The following is a 19,219-nucleotide window of genomic DNA, read 5'->3' on the forward strand; positions in this document are numbered from 1 at the left end:
ACAGTTCACCATTCTGTTGAAGTTATAGAAACTGTTGTTTGATTCCAGATCTGTAGTTTCTGTAATACTCTAAGTATTGTAATAACTACTGATTCATGGACAGTGTCATGGTCAGAAATGAATTTTTTTTTCAAAGTTCATGTGTGTGATTATATGCATTATCATGCTGCCACATGATTAGCTGATTAATTTAATTAGATGACTGTGTTCTAATGAACTTGAACTGTACCCTGATGTATAGAAAGTTGAAATGATATGTGTATAGGAGACCTAAAATAAGTCCATTTGTGGACAGAAAACAGTTTAAACAGCATGCAGTGATCAGGTGTTACAGAAGTCCATCTGTTTTGTGATGTTTTGAGACAGATGTGCAATCATTCACAATTTTTATTCAGTTAAAGTACACTGAATAGTGTCACTTCTGTGTATATACAGTAGTCTATTGCACAGCTATACATTAAAAATTCACACACGTTTAACACGAGTCATGAGGTGCACAATAAAGATATTAAAATATTCAGGTGTGTATGTCAATACAAACCATATATATATAGTATAAGAAAGATTCACATTTTGAAATACAACTCAGGCTTGATCTGTTGCAATACATTGAAGCCCAATGTAACTCAGGCATTGGAAATTTTGGTCACTTTTACATGAATCGATGTGCTTAAGGACACATGCTAGCTCTTGGCTCTCAATTGATGTGACAGGCTGTAAAAATTATGCAAACAAACAATTGGCACATGTCCTCTGACTTAAAATTATATATTAATATAAAAAAATCATTAAAAAAATCAAGTGGAATTTAAAACAAGCTTGAGTGAGACTAAGACAGGTTTTTACATTTATACTGTACAGCTACAGATCAGACACTTGTGGTTCTCACCATGTGAGCGGTGTGTTAATGAAACCTAGAATTTACTCTTACCGGCCACCCTATTAGGTATACCTTACTAGTACTTGGTTGGACCCCATTTTGCCTTCAGAACTGCCTTAATTCTTCATGGCATTGATACAACAAGGTACTGGAAACATTCCTTACAGATTTTGGTCCATATTCAAATCATGCATTACCCAGTTTTTGCAGATTTGTCGCCTGAACATCCATGATGGGAATCTCCCGTTCCACCACATCCTAAACATGCGCTATTGGATTGCAGATCCAGAACTCATTGTCAGGATCAAGAAACCAGTTTGAGATGATTTTAGCTTTGTAACAGGGTGCTTAATCCCGTGATGATAAAGGGATGAACATGATCAGCAACAATACTCAGGTAGGCTGTGCCATTTAAACCATGCTCAATCGGTTGTAGTTTGCAAAAATAAAATAAAATACCGCACCATTACACCACCACCCCACCGGCCTGTGTGATTGATACAAGGCAGGATGGATCAATGATTTCATGATGGGTATGCCAAAATCTGACTCTAGCCACCAAATGTCGCACCAGAAATTGAGACTTGTGCGACCAGGCAATGTTTTTTACCTAGCTAGATACCTTTCTATCAGATTAAACCAGTCTGGCCATTCTCTTTTGATCTCTGGCATCAATGAGAAATTTTTGCCCAGAGAACTGCCACTCACTGGCTACTTTGTCTGAAAACCCTAGAGATGGCAGTGTGTAAAAATACTCAGACCAGCCCACCTGGCACCAGCACACATGATCTTCCTTCCGCATTTTGATGCTTGGTTTGAATTTAACATTGACGTTTGCTTGCGTTAACGAGCAGTTGAACGGGTGGACCTAATTAAGTGGCAGGTGAGTGTATAAGTGCACATGATCCATAAAACAAAGCCATCTGGCTTTGAGCAGCAAGTTACAGTTGATTAAAAATATACAGAATATACAGAACAGCTTGCAACTTGAGCCCACACTGACGTGACACAGCCAAGTACAGTGAGTGTGTATGCAAACGAGAGTGCGCTGTACAGTAGTGTTAACAAATCCAGTGTTTCAGATAAGCTTATAACGTGTAATGAGCTAATTTCACATTTAGATGTGTGCATGTAAGAATGAGAGAGAGAAAGGAAGGGAAATGAAACCGTCTGAGAAAGTTCATTAATGCTCCTCTTTGTCTCTTCCTCCTTTCTTCTCTTTCTCGTCCTGCAGTGCATTTCCCAGCTTCTTAATGAGAACTGACAGAACTTTATCCAAGGGATCCATCACTCCTCTCTGGAGCCACTTAGGAATTGTAGTTCTTGCGTGATGGAAGCCGAGCTTTTGCAGGATGTAGTCTACTCCCACTGGATCGATTTTCCGGCCAGTCCACGAAATCAACCTTAAATGTTCATACACAGTGTTAGTCAGTGCCATGATGAAAACCCAGCAATAATGGAAACATTGCTAATTCAGTTGTTTATAAACAGTAATAAACTAATTAAACTAATCAGAATGATCAGATTGTCCCTGATAAAAAGATTTTTCAAAGAAGTACATGATCTTTATGTCTTAATCATGATTTTTATGTCTCAACCAGCCACACATTCCATAGGCATGTGAACGAAAACAGCATTTCCCAACTGCGTAAACTTTCCAGAAATCTAGGTTGGTTTGGCGTACACATATCTACACACAACTTTACTAAAAGATTGAGAGATAATGCAAACCACTACAATATACCCTTTGTAAATGCTTTTCTATGATGCTTTTAATCCACAAAATCATGCTGCCAGAGGATGTCTGTAGTACTGATTCATTACAGAGATTAATACATTCATAACTCCACAATTTCATCTAGCTAAAAGCTGAAATTTGAATGGAATGTTTACATTTGATTATAAACAGATCACATGAGCAAAATGTCTATAATCTACAACTATGCTAGAAACTCTATAACCTCCATAAAACCTGCAAGTGTCACCAACAAATCCTTAAAGAATTAACCCCCTTTTTCTCAGGAGATGATAGAAACTGCAGAGCCATACAGTTTAATACAGTCAATTTCATAAATATGTGAACATAAAAAGTTATTGTAGCTGTCAATGACCATACAATGGAGTTTAATGGTGGAGGATTCCAGCATTTTCATGTGATCATTCCAAAAACAGGAATTAGATTTGGCCCAAAACATATTAAATCAGCCTGTACAGTTCTGGAATAACATGTGATGGAGAGATGAGACGAGCAATTTGTACTACAATGATGGGAACAGTTTAAGATAGTGGTAATATAGAGAAGAGAAAGAAATGCTCATGGTCCAAAGCAGACCACCTCATCTTGTGAATTGTGTTATGGCTGCCACAAGACTGCATCTCTTGGATTTAATGGCAATTTGACTGGCGACAAAAGCAGCAGTCTAGATCCCGGAGTGCATACAGCTATCTGCTCCGATTTGGACAGTTTTTTACAGTGGCATTACAGTTACAGTTCCTGTGTAAGTGTAGTCAATTTGAGAGCTTCCTTTGGTTCCAGACTTTTGGGCCATAGGAGAGAACCTGAGTCAAATTATAACTGAAACTTTTCATCTGAAAATTCACATGGAGTTTGAATTCTTAACTTAATTTGAACTACTTTACACTGTGGCAGCTAAAAGAAGTAGATTGTAAATATCAGAATATTAATAGACCTGACTGTTTACTTAAATACTGCATCTCCAGATTTTTTTACTTAAATCTCCAGATTGTTCTTCCCTAGTTTTAAGTGAAGACAGAACTAGTGAGAGTGAGCAGTGTTTAGTTACCTCAGTGTGGGCTCCAGGTGCCAGGTATTACACAGAAACTCTCTCCAGTCTACAGTCGTGTAGTTCACTCCATCTTCTTTAGTCTTCTCATTCTCAGCTGAGCCGTCCTCCTGTTGCGCTGTGGGGCTCTTCTGACCCGGCCGTGATGCTGAAATGCGTGGAGCAAACAGTGCTGCCGTACACACACACACAAACACATCAATTCAGTCACATAATTGCCTCAGAATGCACCTTCATTTGTAGGATGCTACTATTCATTATAGTTGAAAGTCAAAATAATACAGTAAAACCCGGGACGAATCTATTCTTAAACATTTGAGATATGATGTGACTGCTAATAAGCAATGCATCACCTTTTTCTTTCTCTTTTAAGTATGCAGAAACCAGATCATGCAGGAACATGATGAGCTCAGCGTCCATGGTAACACAGATATGATCGGTGAACTCGGTCACCACACTGCACTCCACTTTGGGCTTGCTGTTAGGGTCTACACACAAATATACACACAGAATCTCTTAAGCACAACAACAGAAGCTTGTCTCCTAAATTATGACATATAGAGAGTAAGTTTTTAGTAAGCTATGAACTGTGGCTATACCGCTGAGCGAAGGCTCCTCTGGGTCTTGAACATGGATAGATTTGAATTCAAGCTGCATCCTCGGCAGCGCAAATATGGTCTCAGTCTCATGGTTGTAGCTGGATGAACCACGAAAACCACTCAGAAGACTTGAGCTTTTAGCAGCAGCTCCACTGTCTGAGTTATTAGCATCCACATTACGCAACAGATTCAGCTCTGAGAAAGGAGAGAGAGAGAGAGAGAGAGAGAGAGAGAGAGAGAGAGAGAGTGTCTCAGGCTTTTTAGGAAGCACAGTTGCAATCAGAAGTGTACATCATTCAATTCAATTCAATTTTATTTGTATAGCGCTTTTAGCAATTTTCATTGCCACAAAGCAGCTTTACACAGTCAAAAGAATTATTTAAGTTTGTATGAAATGTGAATTTGTATGAATCAAAATGGTCAGTTTGTCCCTGGTGAGCAAGCCGAGGGCGACAGTGGCAAGGAAAAACTCCCTGAGATGATAATAGGAAGAAACCTTGAGAGGAACCAGACTCAACAGGGAACCCATCCTCATTTGGGTGAAACAGAAAGCAGTAAATGATCTGCATTTATACAGTGTGTAGGGTGGGAGGCAGTTCAGCTATAATAGCTGATGTTAATTGATGTTAATATGGAGTCCAGGTAGTTATTGAATACATCATAAACTTGAATGTTAAGGTAATAGTAATTTTTCTAAAATTTCTTTGAACTGTTTTTTTTTTTTTTATATATATACATTTTAAAAAATAATTTTACAACATAAATGAGATTTTTTTTTACAACTTTAATAAAAAAAAACTGCATAAGTTTGGTATGCAAGTTTCAACTTATTTATTTTTTTCTACAATCAACACGGTAAAAATTTTATCTAAAGCACACTCAGTACAGTGAAACCTCGGATTGCAAGTAACACGGTTTGCGAGTGTTTCACAAGACAAGCGAAGTTTTTAAATTAATTTTGACTTGGAAAACAAACAAGTCTTGTTCAACGAGTACCGAGTATCATGTATCACGCATGCGCTTCTTGTCTTGACGCCGAGCGTCACGTGATCACAACTAAGCCAACGGTTTTTATCCCTCTTAAGCTTAGAATTGTGGGTAATCGTCTTCCCTGCTGGGTCTTAGTGCGCGTCTCTCACTGGTAAAATCAACATCCGTGCAAGCATGTACTGCAGGGGTCGGCAATTAAGTTTGGCCTTGGGCCAGATTTTTTCCAAGCCATTACATGGCGGGCCACGACCAAAACATTGGCTAATTTATTGAATTAATAGGGGAGGATGAATGGTAGGCGCTCGTAAAATGACAGAACCGAGATAAACTGACACATCTAAGATGAGATCATCGTGCTAATTACGATCCGGCTAGGTTAGTTCTTCAAGCACACCTGTTGTTGATGATTAGTATGGCTGGATTGAGTTGTCTACTCACTGATCACAAGCCCTGCGATTGGTTGACGAAATGAAAAAAGAGCGGCTCCATTTTTTTTTTGTAACACGTGTTATGCGCAGAAATGCCCCCTGCCATGGATTGCCCCCCCCCCCACATAATCGCTATTAAATATTATATTATAACATAAATTTAGAGGTTAATGCTTTACAAATTACATGAGACAATGAAATAAAATAAGCAATATGAAAATAAATATGTTGTATATGAAAAAATAGAAATATTAATATTTTTGAAATACATGTATACTTTTATATTGTTTGTTATAAAATTAGTTTCGTTTATATAATTTATCATTATAAAAAATTTTTTTTATTATATATAATTATTTATTTGCATATTCATGACAAACCCCTGAAAAATAAATGTGCAAGATGCAAGGATATATGCAAGATCCTTTTCTTTTCCCACGTGAGTCAGTCTGCGTCAGTCATGCTCTTTAACCAATCAGATGTGACCTCGCCATTTCAACCAATCATAACCCACCAGGAGCGCAGGCTAAATCCTGTTTACATGAAAAAAACCTGCTTCCGAGCAGGTTCAAGCTTACGGATATGTTGCTATGACGGCAAATGCGAGAAGCGCATCGAAGAACGAAACAATCCAAGATCAGGACAAATTCACATCAATCAAATCCAGCTAACTAAGTTAGAGACAGACGAAGAACGGACCACTGGGTGCTCGCAAAGCACAACAAGACGTCATTGGTTTTTGCATGTTGAGCGTTCGCTCTGCACCTCGCTGATGCGCTTATTCACCCTCGTATCCAGATATAACAAATAAGAATTTAGATAGATTGAAATATTTCTGTTCTGAAAAATGAGGTTTCCAAACAAAGAGTTTTTTTTAGACTGTCAGTCCGATTTAAAAAAATATATAATTTATTTTCATTCTCTAGTTTAAACAATCTCACGGGCCAGATGTTTTTGCTTGCGGGCCACATGTGGCCCGGGGGCCGCTAATTGCCGACCTATGATGTACTGTTTACTATAACACTGTGACCATGTTTTGCGCGTAAAGCATTTTATTTCTGTGTGTACAGCATGCGTGTAAAGCAAAAGCAAGTCTCATTACACACACACACACACACACACACACACACACACACACAGAGAGAGAGAGAGAGAGAAAAAGCGTGAGAGAGAGAGATTGACAGACAGACCCCTACTTTCACCTTCACAGACACACGCACTCTTTCTCTCTGCTCTACACAGAAACACTGCTCTGTCATGATTCTTTTCAAAGGTAAAGTGCAGGTTAATTCATTTTATTTTTACTTAATATTATGTGTTAATTATTTTTATGTATTTATTTTTTGGGCTGTGGAACGAATAATTTAAATTTTCAATCGTTTCTTAGAGGACATTTTTCTTTGGGTTACCAAGCTCTATCCAAGCTTTAAACAATCTATTGTATGCTGAAGACTTTTACTTTATTATTCCATTCCATTTACTTTGTGAACTAAAAAAAAAAAGCTCCAAAGCATGATGATACACCACCGTACAAATGTGGCTACACCTCCTAATAACTTATATAATAATTTGTACTCGCATATAATTGTTTGTCTTGATCTTGTGTGTGTGACACAAACACACACACACACACACACACCATTTACTTTATTAGGAACACTCAGCCACAAGCACATTCACAGTTTTTTAATCAGCATAAAAATCACGACAATACAGGTCAAGAGCCACAGCTACGATTTATATCAAAGATCAGAATGGAAAAAATGCTCTCTGTGCCTCTGACCATGGTGAGGATTGGGTTGAAGAAAGGTTGAAGACTTTGAATAAGACAATTTCCCCCCCTAAATTGTATCTGTCCAGTTTGTGCGAGTCTATGCCCACGACAACGAGCAGGTTTTCCTATTAAAGTGGATGGTAAAGTGATTGGAGGAGATTTAGATTAGCTTTAGACTTGCCAACATCCATAAGATGCAAGTCAACAATATAGCTCCCAACAACCTCTTACTGGCCTGCAGACACACACTTTCACAACGCATGCTTTAACAATGTACACAAGCTTGTCTGCTGTTGAAACAGTTGTTAATAATGTTTAAAGTTCATACGTCAAAACACGTCTAAAAATCATATATTAAATCGAAAAACAAGTGTCTATAAAATACCCTAACTGGTTAAGAGTTCAAATCACACTACCAGTTTGCTCAGGTTACTTTTCCCCTAAAAAAACGAAATGAAAAACTAGTCTAAGCATATAATCTAGGTAAGGTTTTCTACCTTCGTTCCTCATGGCTGTGACATAGCTGAACCATTCCTTGACTGTGGCCACTCCATGAGGTGGGTTCTCGTGGCGACGACGGGTTACCTTAGTGATGGTTGCCATGGGACTCTCTAGTGCACCACATGGCTTGGTCACCATTGTGTTGTGTCCAAGGTGAAAGTCTAGAGTCTGGACAATATAGGTTGAGTCATCACTGGAACCTGTGTTTGAGCAAGGCGGAGAGAGAGAGAGAGAGAGAGAGAGAGAGAGAGAGAGGGTGTAAGCATGTCATGGACAGTGTTGTGATTGTGTTAAGTTTATTTGGAAGTTACACTACCATCTTCCCAGATCTTCTGAGCTTCAGTCCAGAAGGCAATGTTGGGCTCCTCAAGGTGGAACAGAACCCACGATTTGGAGCGGAAATTGGGTCCATGGAAACACGCCAAGGTCATGTGGTTTCCATGAAGACTCATTGAGCCCCCGAGCTGCACGGCATCCTCAGGGAGAGGCATCTGGAACAGCGAGATGTGACAGCCGGCCACCATTTTCAGCACAGCAGGCCAGTGCCGATGATGCGCCGCATCCATATCTAGAAACGAATTAAAGACAGAGATACTCACATAAACTCTGTAAACTATCTAAAGCCGGCAGGGCGCTGTGGTGTCATGTGACAGGCTGAAGTCAGACTAAAGCCCTGCAGAGTCAAACTTAACCACGGACTGCAGGCAGAGTAGATAATAGAAACCATATACTGCAGAATTAATGTGTTTTACACACAACACAGAAACTGCACACACACCACTCCACCCAACTAACCCCACCCACCCATCCCCACCCACACACCCACACACCCACCCACACAATCAAATACGTTTACATACCCACCAACAGATTTACACACACACTCTCACACACAACCCCACCCCACCCACCCCACCCAAAAACACACAGCAAACATACCCACTTCCACATCCCACCAACATACTCACACACCCCTACTGTATATTTGCACTCTCACTCTCACACACACAATCTTGCACAGACACAAACACTCTCACACACTCACAGAGGTCAGCTGCTCCTTTGTCCACATTGGGCACAGGTGTTTTGGGGGGCAGGTAGGGTCCTGGACCCCAGGTGGACAGAGCGCGTTTGCTTGTGTCGAACTGCTGAGTAAAAAACTCCTGCAGCTTCATGCCGATCTTGATTAAATCAGGAGTGGTGGATCGAGAGATAATGACCTGGAAGATATCCCACTGCAGGTCTCCATGCACAAAGATCTCACTGCGGGTGACACGCACAAACGCACGGGCGCACACACACAAGAGAATATTGTATATAAAATTGTAGGAGGATCATATTTTATTTAAATATACTAACAATTAAAGGTCGTGCAGATCACAATGTACGAAGAGCCTACCTTTTCTCTGATAGGCTGGCCTCGGTGCAAAGGTTAACCTTCCACTCATCCTGCAGCTGCAGGTCGGCGTTACTGAAGACCCCCATCAGGATACTGGAGCCCATGTAGTCAAGCCGCGCCTCCGTTGAGCCCATGGTGATCTGAATCTTATGGCTTGGCTGTTGGTTGGGGTGTTCGGAAATATGTGCTATAAACAAACAAAGAAATGTTACCAGGTTTAGTACAGTACGACTATAAGGTTCAAATATTCAGCAAAAACAGATTAAAACTTTAATTAAAAAAAAAAAAAAAAAGCTAATAGATTGGTTCTGATGAATAATAAAAAATTAAATAAAAAAATCAAATGTTTCAAAATAAATTAATGTGGGACACACTTAGCTTGTCAATTTCACAACTAAAATGCAAAACCTTTTAAACAACACTGATGTGTCAGGAAGAGTATGAAGACTTTTTTTCTTCTGAAATGCTTGAGGTATGTACTTACAGACCATCTCGAGTGTGTTGACGTCTATGTTTCCTCCCACCACTCCTCCTTTAGAATCTAGTTTGGAGCGTCCTAGACCCACGGCCATGCTGATCTCCCGATCTCTGTTACTGCCTACTGACAGACGCCCCTGACTCTTCAAACCACTAGTTGTCCAACTACACACACAAACAACTAAATTTAGCTGTACAGCCACAGACTAAAGTTTTGAGAATGACACAAACATAAATTTTCACAAAGTCTGCTGCTTCAGTGGTTTTAGATCTTTTTGTCAGATGTTACTATGGTATACTGAAGTATAATTACATGCATTTCAGAAGCATCAAAGGCTTTTATTGACAATTACATTAAATTTATGCAGAGAGTCAATATTTGCAGTGTTGACGCTCCTTTTTTATTTCATCCTGGGATGCTGTCATTCAACTTCTGTTTGGCCACCAGGAAAAAAGTTTGTCCAAAGAAAAAAAGGTGAGCGCTACGATCAGTCCTGTGTCATGCCAACAGTATAGCATCCTTTACACAAAGCACGGCGCACAGGTAAACAACAGCAGAGCGGAGCAACATGAGTTCTCCCGTCTGAAAGTTTTTCAAAGTGTCTAATAAAGACGTAAAGTTAGCTGTTTGCAATGTATGTTGTGATGAAATCCCTCGAGGTGGAAGCAAGCAACGGCATTTTAACACCACTAACATGATTAGGCATCTAAGAACACGCCATACAACTTAAAATATAATCAGTGTATTAAGAGGCTACATCCCATTAAGCTGATCTGATGTGTGTTGGTCTGCCTGACCCCTCTTTGTTTGGAATAATTTTATGTTGCTCTGCCTTATTTGAGAAAATAAACACTTGGTGGTTCTTCAAGATCTTGACTGTAGCCTATTTCTACATTTTTTTTTAATATAGTTAATTTAGAGTTAGTTTCATTTCTACAAATGGTGCAAACTCTGCTAGATTATAGATAAAAGATTCCCATTCCCCTGCCATTCTGTGATGGGCAATCAGCAATCGACAGATCATGATCTTGGTGATCGGTAATCGGCCCCAAAAATCATCCAAGAACAGTCTGCCTGATGGAGCACCATGCCATAATGCAAAAGTGACAACTAAGTAGCTCGGGCAACAAAACATCAACATTATGGGTCTATGACCAGGCAACTCCTCAGACCTTAATCCCATTGAGAACTTGTGGTCAATCATCAAGAGGCAAGTGGACAAAAAAAAAATTCTGACAAACTCCAAGCATTGATTACGCAAGAACAGGCTGCTGTCAGGCCCAGCAGTTGATTGACAGCATGCCAGGGCAAATTGCAAAGGTCTTGTAAAAGTAGGGTCAACACTACAAGTGATGAATCATTGCATAAAAATTATGTAATTGTCTATGAAAGCCTTTTACACTTATGAAATGCTTGTAATTATCCTTCAATATACCATAGTAACATCTGACATAATTATGGAAAAACTTTGAAGCAGCAGACTTGTATTGTGTTGCATTGTGCATTTTGTGTGTGTATGTTTATTCTAATTTCTATCTTAACGGACTATAAAAAGGTATGGCGGATGCTGACATGACTGTATTTGTAATTGTTATGCTGAAACCTTGAGGATCAATTTACTTAGCATTTTTGGTTTTAGTCTTCAGCATCCGCACATTGAAACAGCAATAGCTTCTTTGACACGCTTTTAGCATAGTGGGCTTTGAGATTTCTCTGTCAATGTTTTTCGTCTCTTAACGTTAAAGAATAATGAATGAAAAACACATTTATAGAGGTTATTAAAATGAACTTTAACTTAAATTGTACAACGTATGATTCTTTAATAAATAAATCAAAAATGCTGGCTGTGAAATAAAGGACAGAGACATGACCTCACCTCAAACATTATTTTTCTACGGTTGATCATAATATTCTTCTGAATCGACTTGAGTGTGTTATCGGGGTGCGGGGTTTAGCCTTAGAGTGGTTTGCCTCATACTTAAAGGGGAGAACTTTTTCTGTAAATATTGGATGTTTTACTTCTCCCGTTGCACTTATCCAGTGTGGTGTTCCACAGGGATCCATTCTTGGGCCTCTTTTGTTCTCCATTTATATGATTCCTCTGGGTTCAATTCTTCGGAAATATAATATTAATTATGCTGATGACCTCCAGTTATATTTTCCACTCAAATCAGGAAGTGACTCTTCATTTGATCATCTTTTGTCATGTCTCAGTGAAGTCAAGACCTGGATGGCCAAAAACTCTTTGCAATTTAATAAAAATTGAAAATAAAACCGAGGTGCTGCTATTGGGCCCTACTGTTATTAATAACTATCAAAACACAGCTAGGTTCTCTAAGTAACAACCTACATAATGAATCTTGGAGTCCATCTTGATCCTTTTCTTCATTTTGACAAGCGTATAAATGCAGTTGTAAAAAGTAGTTTTTTTCATCTCAGATCATTGGCTAAGGTGAAACACTTTTTATCCATTAAAGACCTTAAAATTGTAATTCATGCGTTAATTTCTTCTCGTCTGGATTACTGTAACTCTCTGTATATTGGCCTACCTCAATCTACACTCTCTTGGTTACAGATGGTTCAAAATGCGGCAGCCAGATTCTTAACAGGTACTAAGAAAAGGGATCACATCACCCCAATTCTTGCTTTATTGCACTGGCTTCCTGTAAAATTCAGAGGTGATTTTAAGATTCTTCTTTTTGCATATAAGGCATTGCATAATTCTGCTCCAGACTATATCCGCAATCTTATCACACCCTATGTAGCTTCTAGGTCTTTAAGATCTAATGATCAGCTACTATTATCCGTCCCCCGTTCACGTTGTAAAACGAAGGGTGATCGGGCCTTTTCAGTAGTTGCCCCAAAACTCTGGAACAGTTTACCACTACATATCAGAGCTTCTACATCATTGGACGTTTTTAAATCAAGCTTAAAGACACATTTTTACTCATTAGCGTTTGGGTGATGTTGTGCATGTATTTTGCATAATAAATTTGTGTTTTGTGAATTTTCTTTTTAATTCCTTTTATATTTGTTTTATTTTTTTGCTGTTTATTTCTATTGTAAAGCACTTTGGATCAACTACGGTTGTGTTAAACCTGTGCTCTATAAATAAATTTGACTTTGACTTGACTTATGCATTATTTATATTTTATTATGTCGAAGACCATTAATTGTGTACTAATGTATGAATGCAGGAGTGTAAAGTGTGCATTAAAGTTGGTCTCGTACGTGTTGTTGCCCATGACGTTGCTCATGTTCATCTGTACGATTAGCTGTTTGAGGTTAATGGCGAACACCACCAGTGTCTCCCATGGTGATCCCTGCTGTGCTGTTGCCTTGTTGTTACGGACAGAAGGAGTGGATGTCTTGGTTACAGAGTCTGCTGAGGAAAAAAACAACACTATTAAACTAATATTGCCCAGATGTTTGTTTCACTAAAGATAAACATATGTTTTTCTGTACCTCTACGAGGTGCTGAGGAGTCAGACACACTGCGGGAGCGTCCTGTAGCAGGAGATTTGAGGTGTGTGTGGCTGGGTGGAGTGGAATCATTAAATACACTGGAAGAGGTGTGTTGGGCTGACTGGCTATCCCAAGTCCTCCAGTATGCCTTCCGGCTTGACTCTGGAGACAGGTGCTGAGCTACACTCTCTGCCGAGTCTGGGGTAGCTGGTCCTGATGCTAAAAGTTGGACAGGCGTGTGTACAAAAAAAAGAAAAAACAAAACAAAGAGTGTTAGTGTTGGTGGCATTTCTATGGAAACAAAGATGAAAGAGACCAAGAACACCATGGTCTGACCTGGTAGATTGATGGTCTGATCTCCTAGGAACAGTCGCCTAGCGATGCTGCGACGATACCAGGCTCTTGGGAAGGCCAAGATCTCACTAAGGCGTCTCATGTCATACTTAAAGGAGGCCGAGCCGATATCACATACCGCTAAATTCACAACACACATCCCATCTCAGATCTCTTACATGGTTAATGAACATTACAATAAATTAATGGTAAAATACAATTTATCACATGAGCACAATGGAAGACTAGTGTTAATGCACCTGAAATGTTAATGAGGGTGGTGTCCATCTTGCCCGCTTTGCTTGCAGTGGACGTGTCGAAAAAGGCAGGATAACCTGTACGCCTCATCCTGGACAAACTGACTTTAACAAACTCCAGGTTAATTGACAGTGAGTCTTTCCTGCCAGTTACAGATGTACTTTCCTCTTCTACAGCTCCTAAAACAAGAACATACAACAGCTATAATACTTATAAGGGCACAGTGACTCAACTCTAATGGCTTATGTGAATTCTGTATGGTATAAAATATACACTCACTATGTACTTTATTGGAAAAACCTGTACCGATCATTCTCACTCATGCAGTTATGTCTATAAACGTTGATCTTTACAATAGTATCATCAATCTGACAGAAAGGCTACAGTAAGTCAACTAACAACGCTGCACAGTTGAAGGGACCATTGGGATGGATGGGCTTCAACAGTAGAAGACTGACCACTTTTACTTCTGTCAGACAGAAACAAAGAAAGTTGGGGCTCCAGCGGACAACAGCTCCACAGAATTAGACAGTCTAAGACTGAAAAAAAGGTGGCCTCATCTGATGGATCTCAGTTTCTGCTGAGCCACACAGATGGCAAGGTCAGAATTTGGTGCCAACAGTAAGAATTTATGAACCCAAACTGTGGCATCAGTCCAGGCTAGTAAAGGTGGCGTAATAGTGTGGGGAATGTTTTCTTGACACTTGAGCCACAAAGCAAAATTAATCTCAATGATAATGAATGAGGTCAATGTTTTTCAGTGCCCTTCCCAGTCACCGGATCAGAATTCTGTAGAAGAGCTCAGTGATGTAGTAAAATGGGCGATTTATAGGATTTAAGCACATCTGAAAAATCTAATGCAATTATTTCAACCGGGCCCAGAGTCTTAAACATCTTGTGGAACATATATACCAAAGAATTACAGTAAGGCCATTTTTCTAACACAATAAGGGCCTGCCAAGTATTAGCCCAGTGTTCATAATAAAATGGTCCATGAGTGTATTCTATCACATCTATATTTGTCACCTACCCAGTGGTCCTGGGCCAGGTGGCAGTCCAGTCACAGCAGACTTCTGTTTGCCAGCTCCATACGGATGGAACACGTAGAGAGAAAAGTCTGACATGCATGCCGTAAAACTTAGCCCAGAGGAGTTAGTGGTCGGGCCTGACAAATCAGACTGGCTACTGCTATGTCGACTCCGCCCCAGGGGGCTACCCAAACCCAAAGGTGGACCTGATAAAAGAAACAATTACATATGGTTAGAATTTATCATTAAAAAAGCTTTGCATAATTACCTATACCAGAGGTCGGCAAAAAGGTTTGGCTTTTTTATTTCATACATAACCCAGCGTCTTTTCTCTGTAGCAGTTCATTGATTTCATAGATGCAACACACTATAGATATTTTTATACATAACAAACGTAAAAAAAAAAAAAATAAAAAAAAAGTGTGTGTATATATATATATATATGCAGTGTTGTCAGTGTTTATTTTAGATAGGGTGAAAAGGGTTTTGTGGCTCTTGGTGTTTTCTTTTCTGTGGAAAAACGGGTCCAAAAAAGCTCTTTGTGTGTTTAAGGTTGCTGACCCCTGACCTACACCTTGACAGACCAGGTGGATACTCCTACCTTTGCTGCCAGGCACTCGAAGGTTATTGTGCACAGAGGGAGGCGTGGAGGAGGGCGTGTGCTGAGTTTCATTTGGGTGGTTAGAGCCAGGAAGTTCCAGCTCTCCCCTATTGGAGGAGAAGACAAGGTCCAGAGAGGGCAGCTTCAGCATGCATTCCACTCGAGACATAGGAAGACAGCTGAACCGGATCTGAGATGGCTAAACGAGAATAGGCAGATTTGATTATAAACAAACTGATATCAAATCAGTATAATACTACTCCTGGCATACCCAGATGCATCCCCTAAAAAAAAAAAAAAAAATAGAGAATGTGCTTATATGGCAGCTGCTTGCTTGTATTTACCTGCACTCTAACATAGACAACCACATCCACAGGAAATGAGGAGTATGGAGAGGTAGAGGATGATACCAGAGAGACCTGAGACTCCTCCAGCGGATCCACAGAGTCAAAGTGGCCAACATCCTCCTCAGGTGCAGTCATTGCTACCAACATGAAACTAATTTATTAATTTTCTAATAAATGAATTTAACCTTTACCTAAACTAGAGTACACAAACTTTTTCTTATAATGTTATTGTTGTATAGGTACATACCTGTATAGTTCCTATCCACAGGGGTAATTGGTATGGTTTCCAATGCTTTTTCAAGGAAGTCCAAAAGGCAAGGGCTAATAACCATTTCCTCGGGAAGAGTCTGCAGGGCCACCCATGCATACAACTTGGCAGTCTTCATACCACCACTTGCCTTGCCTTTAGCTACACACAAATACCCACAATAAGGACTTTAACATTTATAAAAAGAGGTGTCCTGGACAACATACACACATATACACACAATTCGTGCAGGTGCAGTTATTAAAAAAGCAGGGACCAAGGGATTTAAAGCATACAATATCAAGTAGATCATGAAAGATAAGAGAAAGTCGCAAAGTATCAGAAAGTTCCTTCTTTACTAGAGTCTGTCAATCGGCAAACCCAGGATTTATTGGGTAAATAAGATTCCAGTTAACATATTTCACAATGAAACAGCTTGTGAAAGTGCAATCAAATCAGTCAATGTAATACTGTGCCTTCCACACACTAAAAGCACACACCAACACACATACTGGTCAAAGACAAGGCATGACCCGTACACATATATATAAAGAAATAAAAAGAAGCCGGTAAAGAAGAACCATATATGGATAAGCAGTGAACTTATTCAGGGATGAAGCCAAACTCTACACTGTGTGCCATGCGCCAGGAAAACCAGATAGAGAACATGCACATGGACCGCCCGGTGCACACACAGACAGAAATGAAACAGAAAATGTGTGTACCTGAGGGAAGAGGAGGGGGAGGAGGGAGTGGAGGGGACAGGAGTGTGTTAGTCTTGCCAGGGGCCATGGCCGCAGGGCCAGGCAGGTCTCTCATACCATACAGCTTGGACTCTTTAGAGAGAGTTCGTGGTAAAGATGTGCCTCGTGAGGTGTTGGGTGAGTCACTCCTCAGGGTCTTAGAGTTGTAATGTAGCTGCAAAGACATGGTTGACATCTAATGAGCTATAAAGTTCCAACTAAATACAGGCACAGTGTATAAACAGAAAGGTAACCCTAATTATCGGATAAAATAATTATTTGTCTCTTAAGCAAATTGTATCAGGGTACTTATGCATTAATTCATATGTGCATTTGGTAGTTTGTGGCTGCTGACCTTGACGTCAACTCCAGGAATGTAGAAGATGGTGGTCTCAATGTCACTGCTCTTGCCCTGGAGAGAGGAAGGCACTCTTTTAGCACTTAGCATGCTGGAGCTGGAGGTGAAGCTGGGCTGCAATTTCCGCCTCTTCGGAGGAGATTCCTGATCCAAACTACGTGAGCTTCGATCACAACCTCTACAGGGAGAAATAAAGAGTGCTTTAGAAACACCCAACGATTTAAACGTACCTTCTGCATTGCCTGAATTTTATTTACCTGCGCATTGCACCCTCCTCATGTTCAAGCAGCTGAGCACTGGGGTGTAACACACACTTGCCACTATCAATCTCCACACGTATGTCAAGCTCAAAGTCAATGTTTCTCTCAGTGGGTGGAGTCACCGCTCCACGTTGAGGAGGAGTGGGCGGCCACCGCTCGCTAAACAGTGCTGCTAACGCTGATGACTTCTTCTGAGAGGTTCTGAGCAACACAGATGCATGCAATACTGAGTTAGAGAAAATGGAGTTTCTATACCCAACCAAATTTTAAACAAACTTAAAAAAAACATATGTTTTTCGAAACCATGCAGTGTGTTTTGGTAGGCTGTTTATTTTAGGTACCTGCTCTTTCTGGACTGCAGATGATTAATTCCCTTACACATTAAATTATACATACGAAACTATACATACCGACTTTATATAAGTTATAAATTCAGTGGTGCTGAAAAATCCGTAAATTCACCAAGCTCAAGACCTCTTAACTAGTGATCATAATTGTCTGCAGTTGGTAGCTTTTCTGTGCTAACATACCGTAAAAAAAAAAAAAAAAAAATTTGCTGACTAACTGGACTGACAATCACAGAGAACAATGTGAGCTCAGTGCAGATGTGGTAAATTTAAACAGTTCAGGAATATCTCTTAGAGCAGTTTCAAACATCTGCAGATTTCAAGTTCAGGTCAAACAATTGTTGGATTGATCAAAATTTTTACTGACTGTGCGTAAAAAGTCAGTTTTTTTTTTTAAGAAATCAACAAATTTCTCAAAAACAGTGGTCAAATATCCAACTATAATTTTGCCAGAAGCTTGTTGATAGCTATATTAGCTGTGCTGCATGTATAATTTTGACCCTGAGTTGATACAAGAAAAAAAAAATTTGTATTCTATTAAAAATGTTAAAGATTAATTATTTTCACTTTAAAGAAGGTATTGCACTTTTAAAAAAGGTTTAAAGAAATTACTTTTGAGGTCAATACTACCAGGACATTCACGATCATGAAGAGTCTATGGACACTTCTAACTGCAACAGTGTGTTGAATGAGGAGCTCACCCTGCACGGCGAGGGTAGGTGTGTGGTCTCTCACGATCAAACTCATCATCTTTGTCAGAGTCTTCAGACGAAGAGGTGGACAAGTCGTCACGGCGACTGTCATCAGGCTGGAAGGGAATGCTGGGTGAGAAGACTTCAGGTGTGTTGGGCGTACTGAACACTGAGCATGATGGATAATGGCGAGCAGGATCATCAGTGGTGACAGACAACAAGTCCATCTCTGTCTCCTCCGGGAACTTTAACAACCATTGAGAGTCAACAGTCAGAGAATCTACTCGTCCAATTATCTACAAATCTCTCCAGACTTATGCACTAAACCTGTCCTGAAAGGGGATAAGGTGGTGCATCTACAGGGTTTTGCTGTACAAACATTGCCTTAGATTTTAAACCTTATCTTTACTCATTCACTAGTATTAATTGTGTCTAATAGAGTCTTATGGCCTGCTCTCAACTGCTTAAAGATAAAAGTAACAGAATTTAACTTTATGAATTTTATAAAATATATATTTAAGAATTCTATAGCTCCAAATTAAGTGCTAATCTGTTGGTAACTAAATATGTTGAGCTCTTACAACCAGCTTAGTATCACCAACCATTTTGTTCCCCAAATTCATGCACTTTTTGCAACCCAACGGAGGAGAGAGGGATGAAGAAATGAAAAGGCAGATAAATGAAAAG

The 19,219-nt window shown here is 39.7% G+C and overlaps 1 protein-coding gene across 11 annotated transcripts in view; it reads right to left on the reverse strand.

Moving 5' to 3' along the window:
* Positions 1-369: 369 nt before the first annotated feature.
* kiaa1109 (KIAA1109 ortholog) overlaps positions 370-19,219 on the reverse strand; it is a 49,746-nt gene continuing 30,896 nt past the window's right edge. For 5 of the 11 annotated variants that reach the window (XM_053502756.1, XM_053502763.1, XM_053502758.1 and 2 more), the window contains 21 exons: positions 18,542-18,777; positions 17,491-17,694; positions 17,231-17,411; positions 16,858-17,050; positions 16,133-16,294; positions 15,883-16,022; positions 15,539-15,737; positions 14,940-15,143; positions 13,912-14,088; positions 13,655-13,792; positions 13,319-13,537; positions 13,085-13,238; positions 9,860-10,017; positions 9,376-9,562; positions 9,022-9,239; positions 8,293-8,544; positions 7,973-8,176; positions 4,284-4,478; positions 4,038-4,172; positions 3,685-3,856; positions 370-2,283 (listed from right to left, as the gene is read on the reverse strand). In XM_053502756.1, coding sequence (XP_053358731.1) covers positions 2,064-2,283; positions 3,685-3,856; positions 4,038-4,172; positions 4,284-4,478; positions 7,973-8,176; positions 8,293-8,544; positions 9,022-9,239; positions 9,376-9,562; positions 9,860-10,017; positions 13,085-13,238; positions 13,319-13,537; positions 13,655-13,792; positions 13,912-14,088; positions 14,940-15,143; positions 15,539-15,737; positions 15,883-16,022; positions 16,133-16,294; positions 16,858-17,050; positions 17,231-17,411; positions 17,491-17,694; positions 18,542-18,777 — 3,948 coding nt within the window. In that variant the 3' untranslated portion in view covers positions 370-2,063. The remainder of the gene's footprint in view (positions 2,284-3,684; positions 3,857-4,037; positions 4,173-4,283; positions 4,479-7,972; positions 8,177-8,292; positions 8,545-9,021; positions 9,240-9,375; positions 9,563-9,859; positions 10,018-13,084; positions 13,239-13,318; positions 13,538-13,654; positions 13,793-13,911; positions 14,089-14,939; positions 15,144-15,538; positions 15,738-15,882; positions 16,023-16,132; positions 16,295-16,857; positions 17,051-17,230; positions 17,412-17,490; positions 17,695-18,541; positions 18,778-19,219) is intronic. The other 6 variants (XM_053502762.1, XM_053502761.1, XM_053502760.1 and 3 more) reach the window with 3 other exon arrangements.

Source organism: Clarias gariepinus, chromosome 8 (genome assembly GCF_024256425.1).
Source record: "Clarias gariepinus isolate MV-2021 ecotype Netherlands chromosome 8, CGAR_prim_01v2, whole genome shotgun sequence".
Taxonomy (NCBI): Eukaryota; Metazoa; Chordata; class Actinopteri; order Siluriformes; family Clariidae; genus Clarias; species Clarias gariepinus.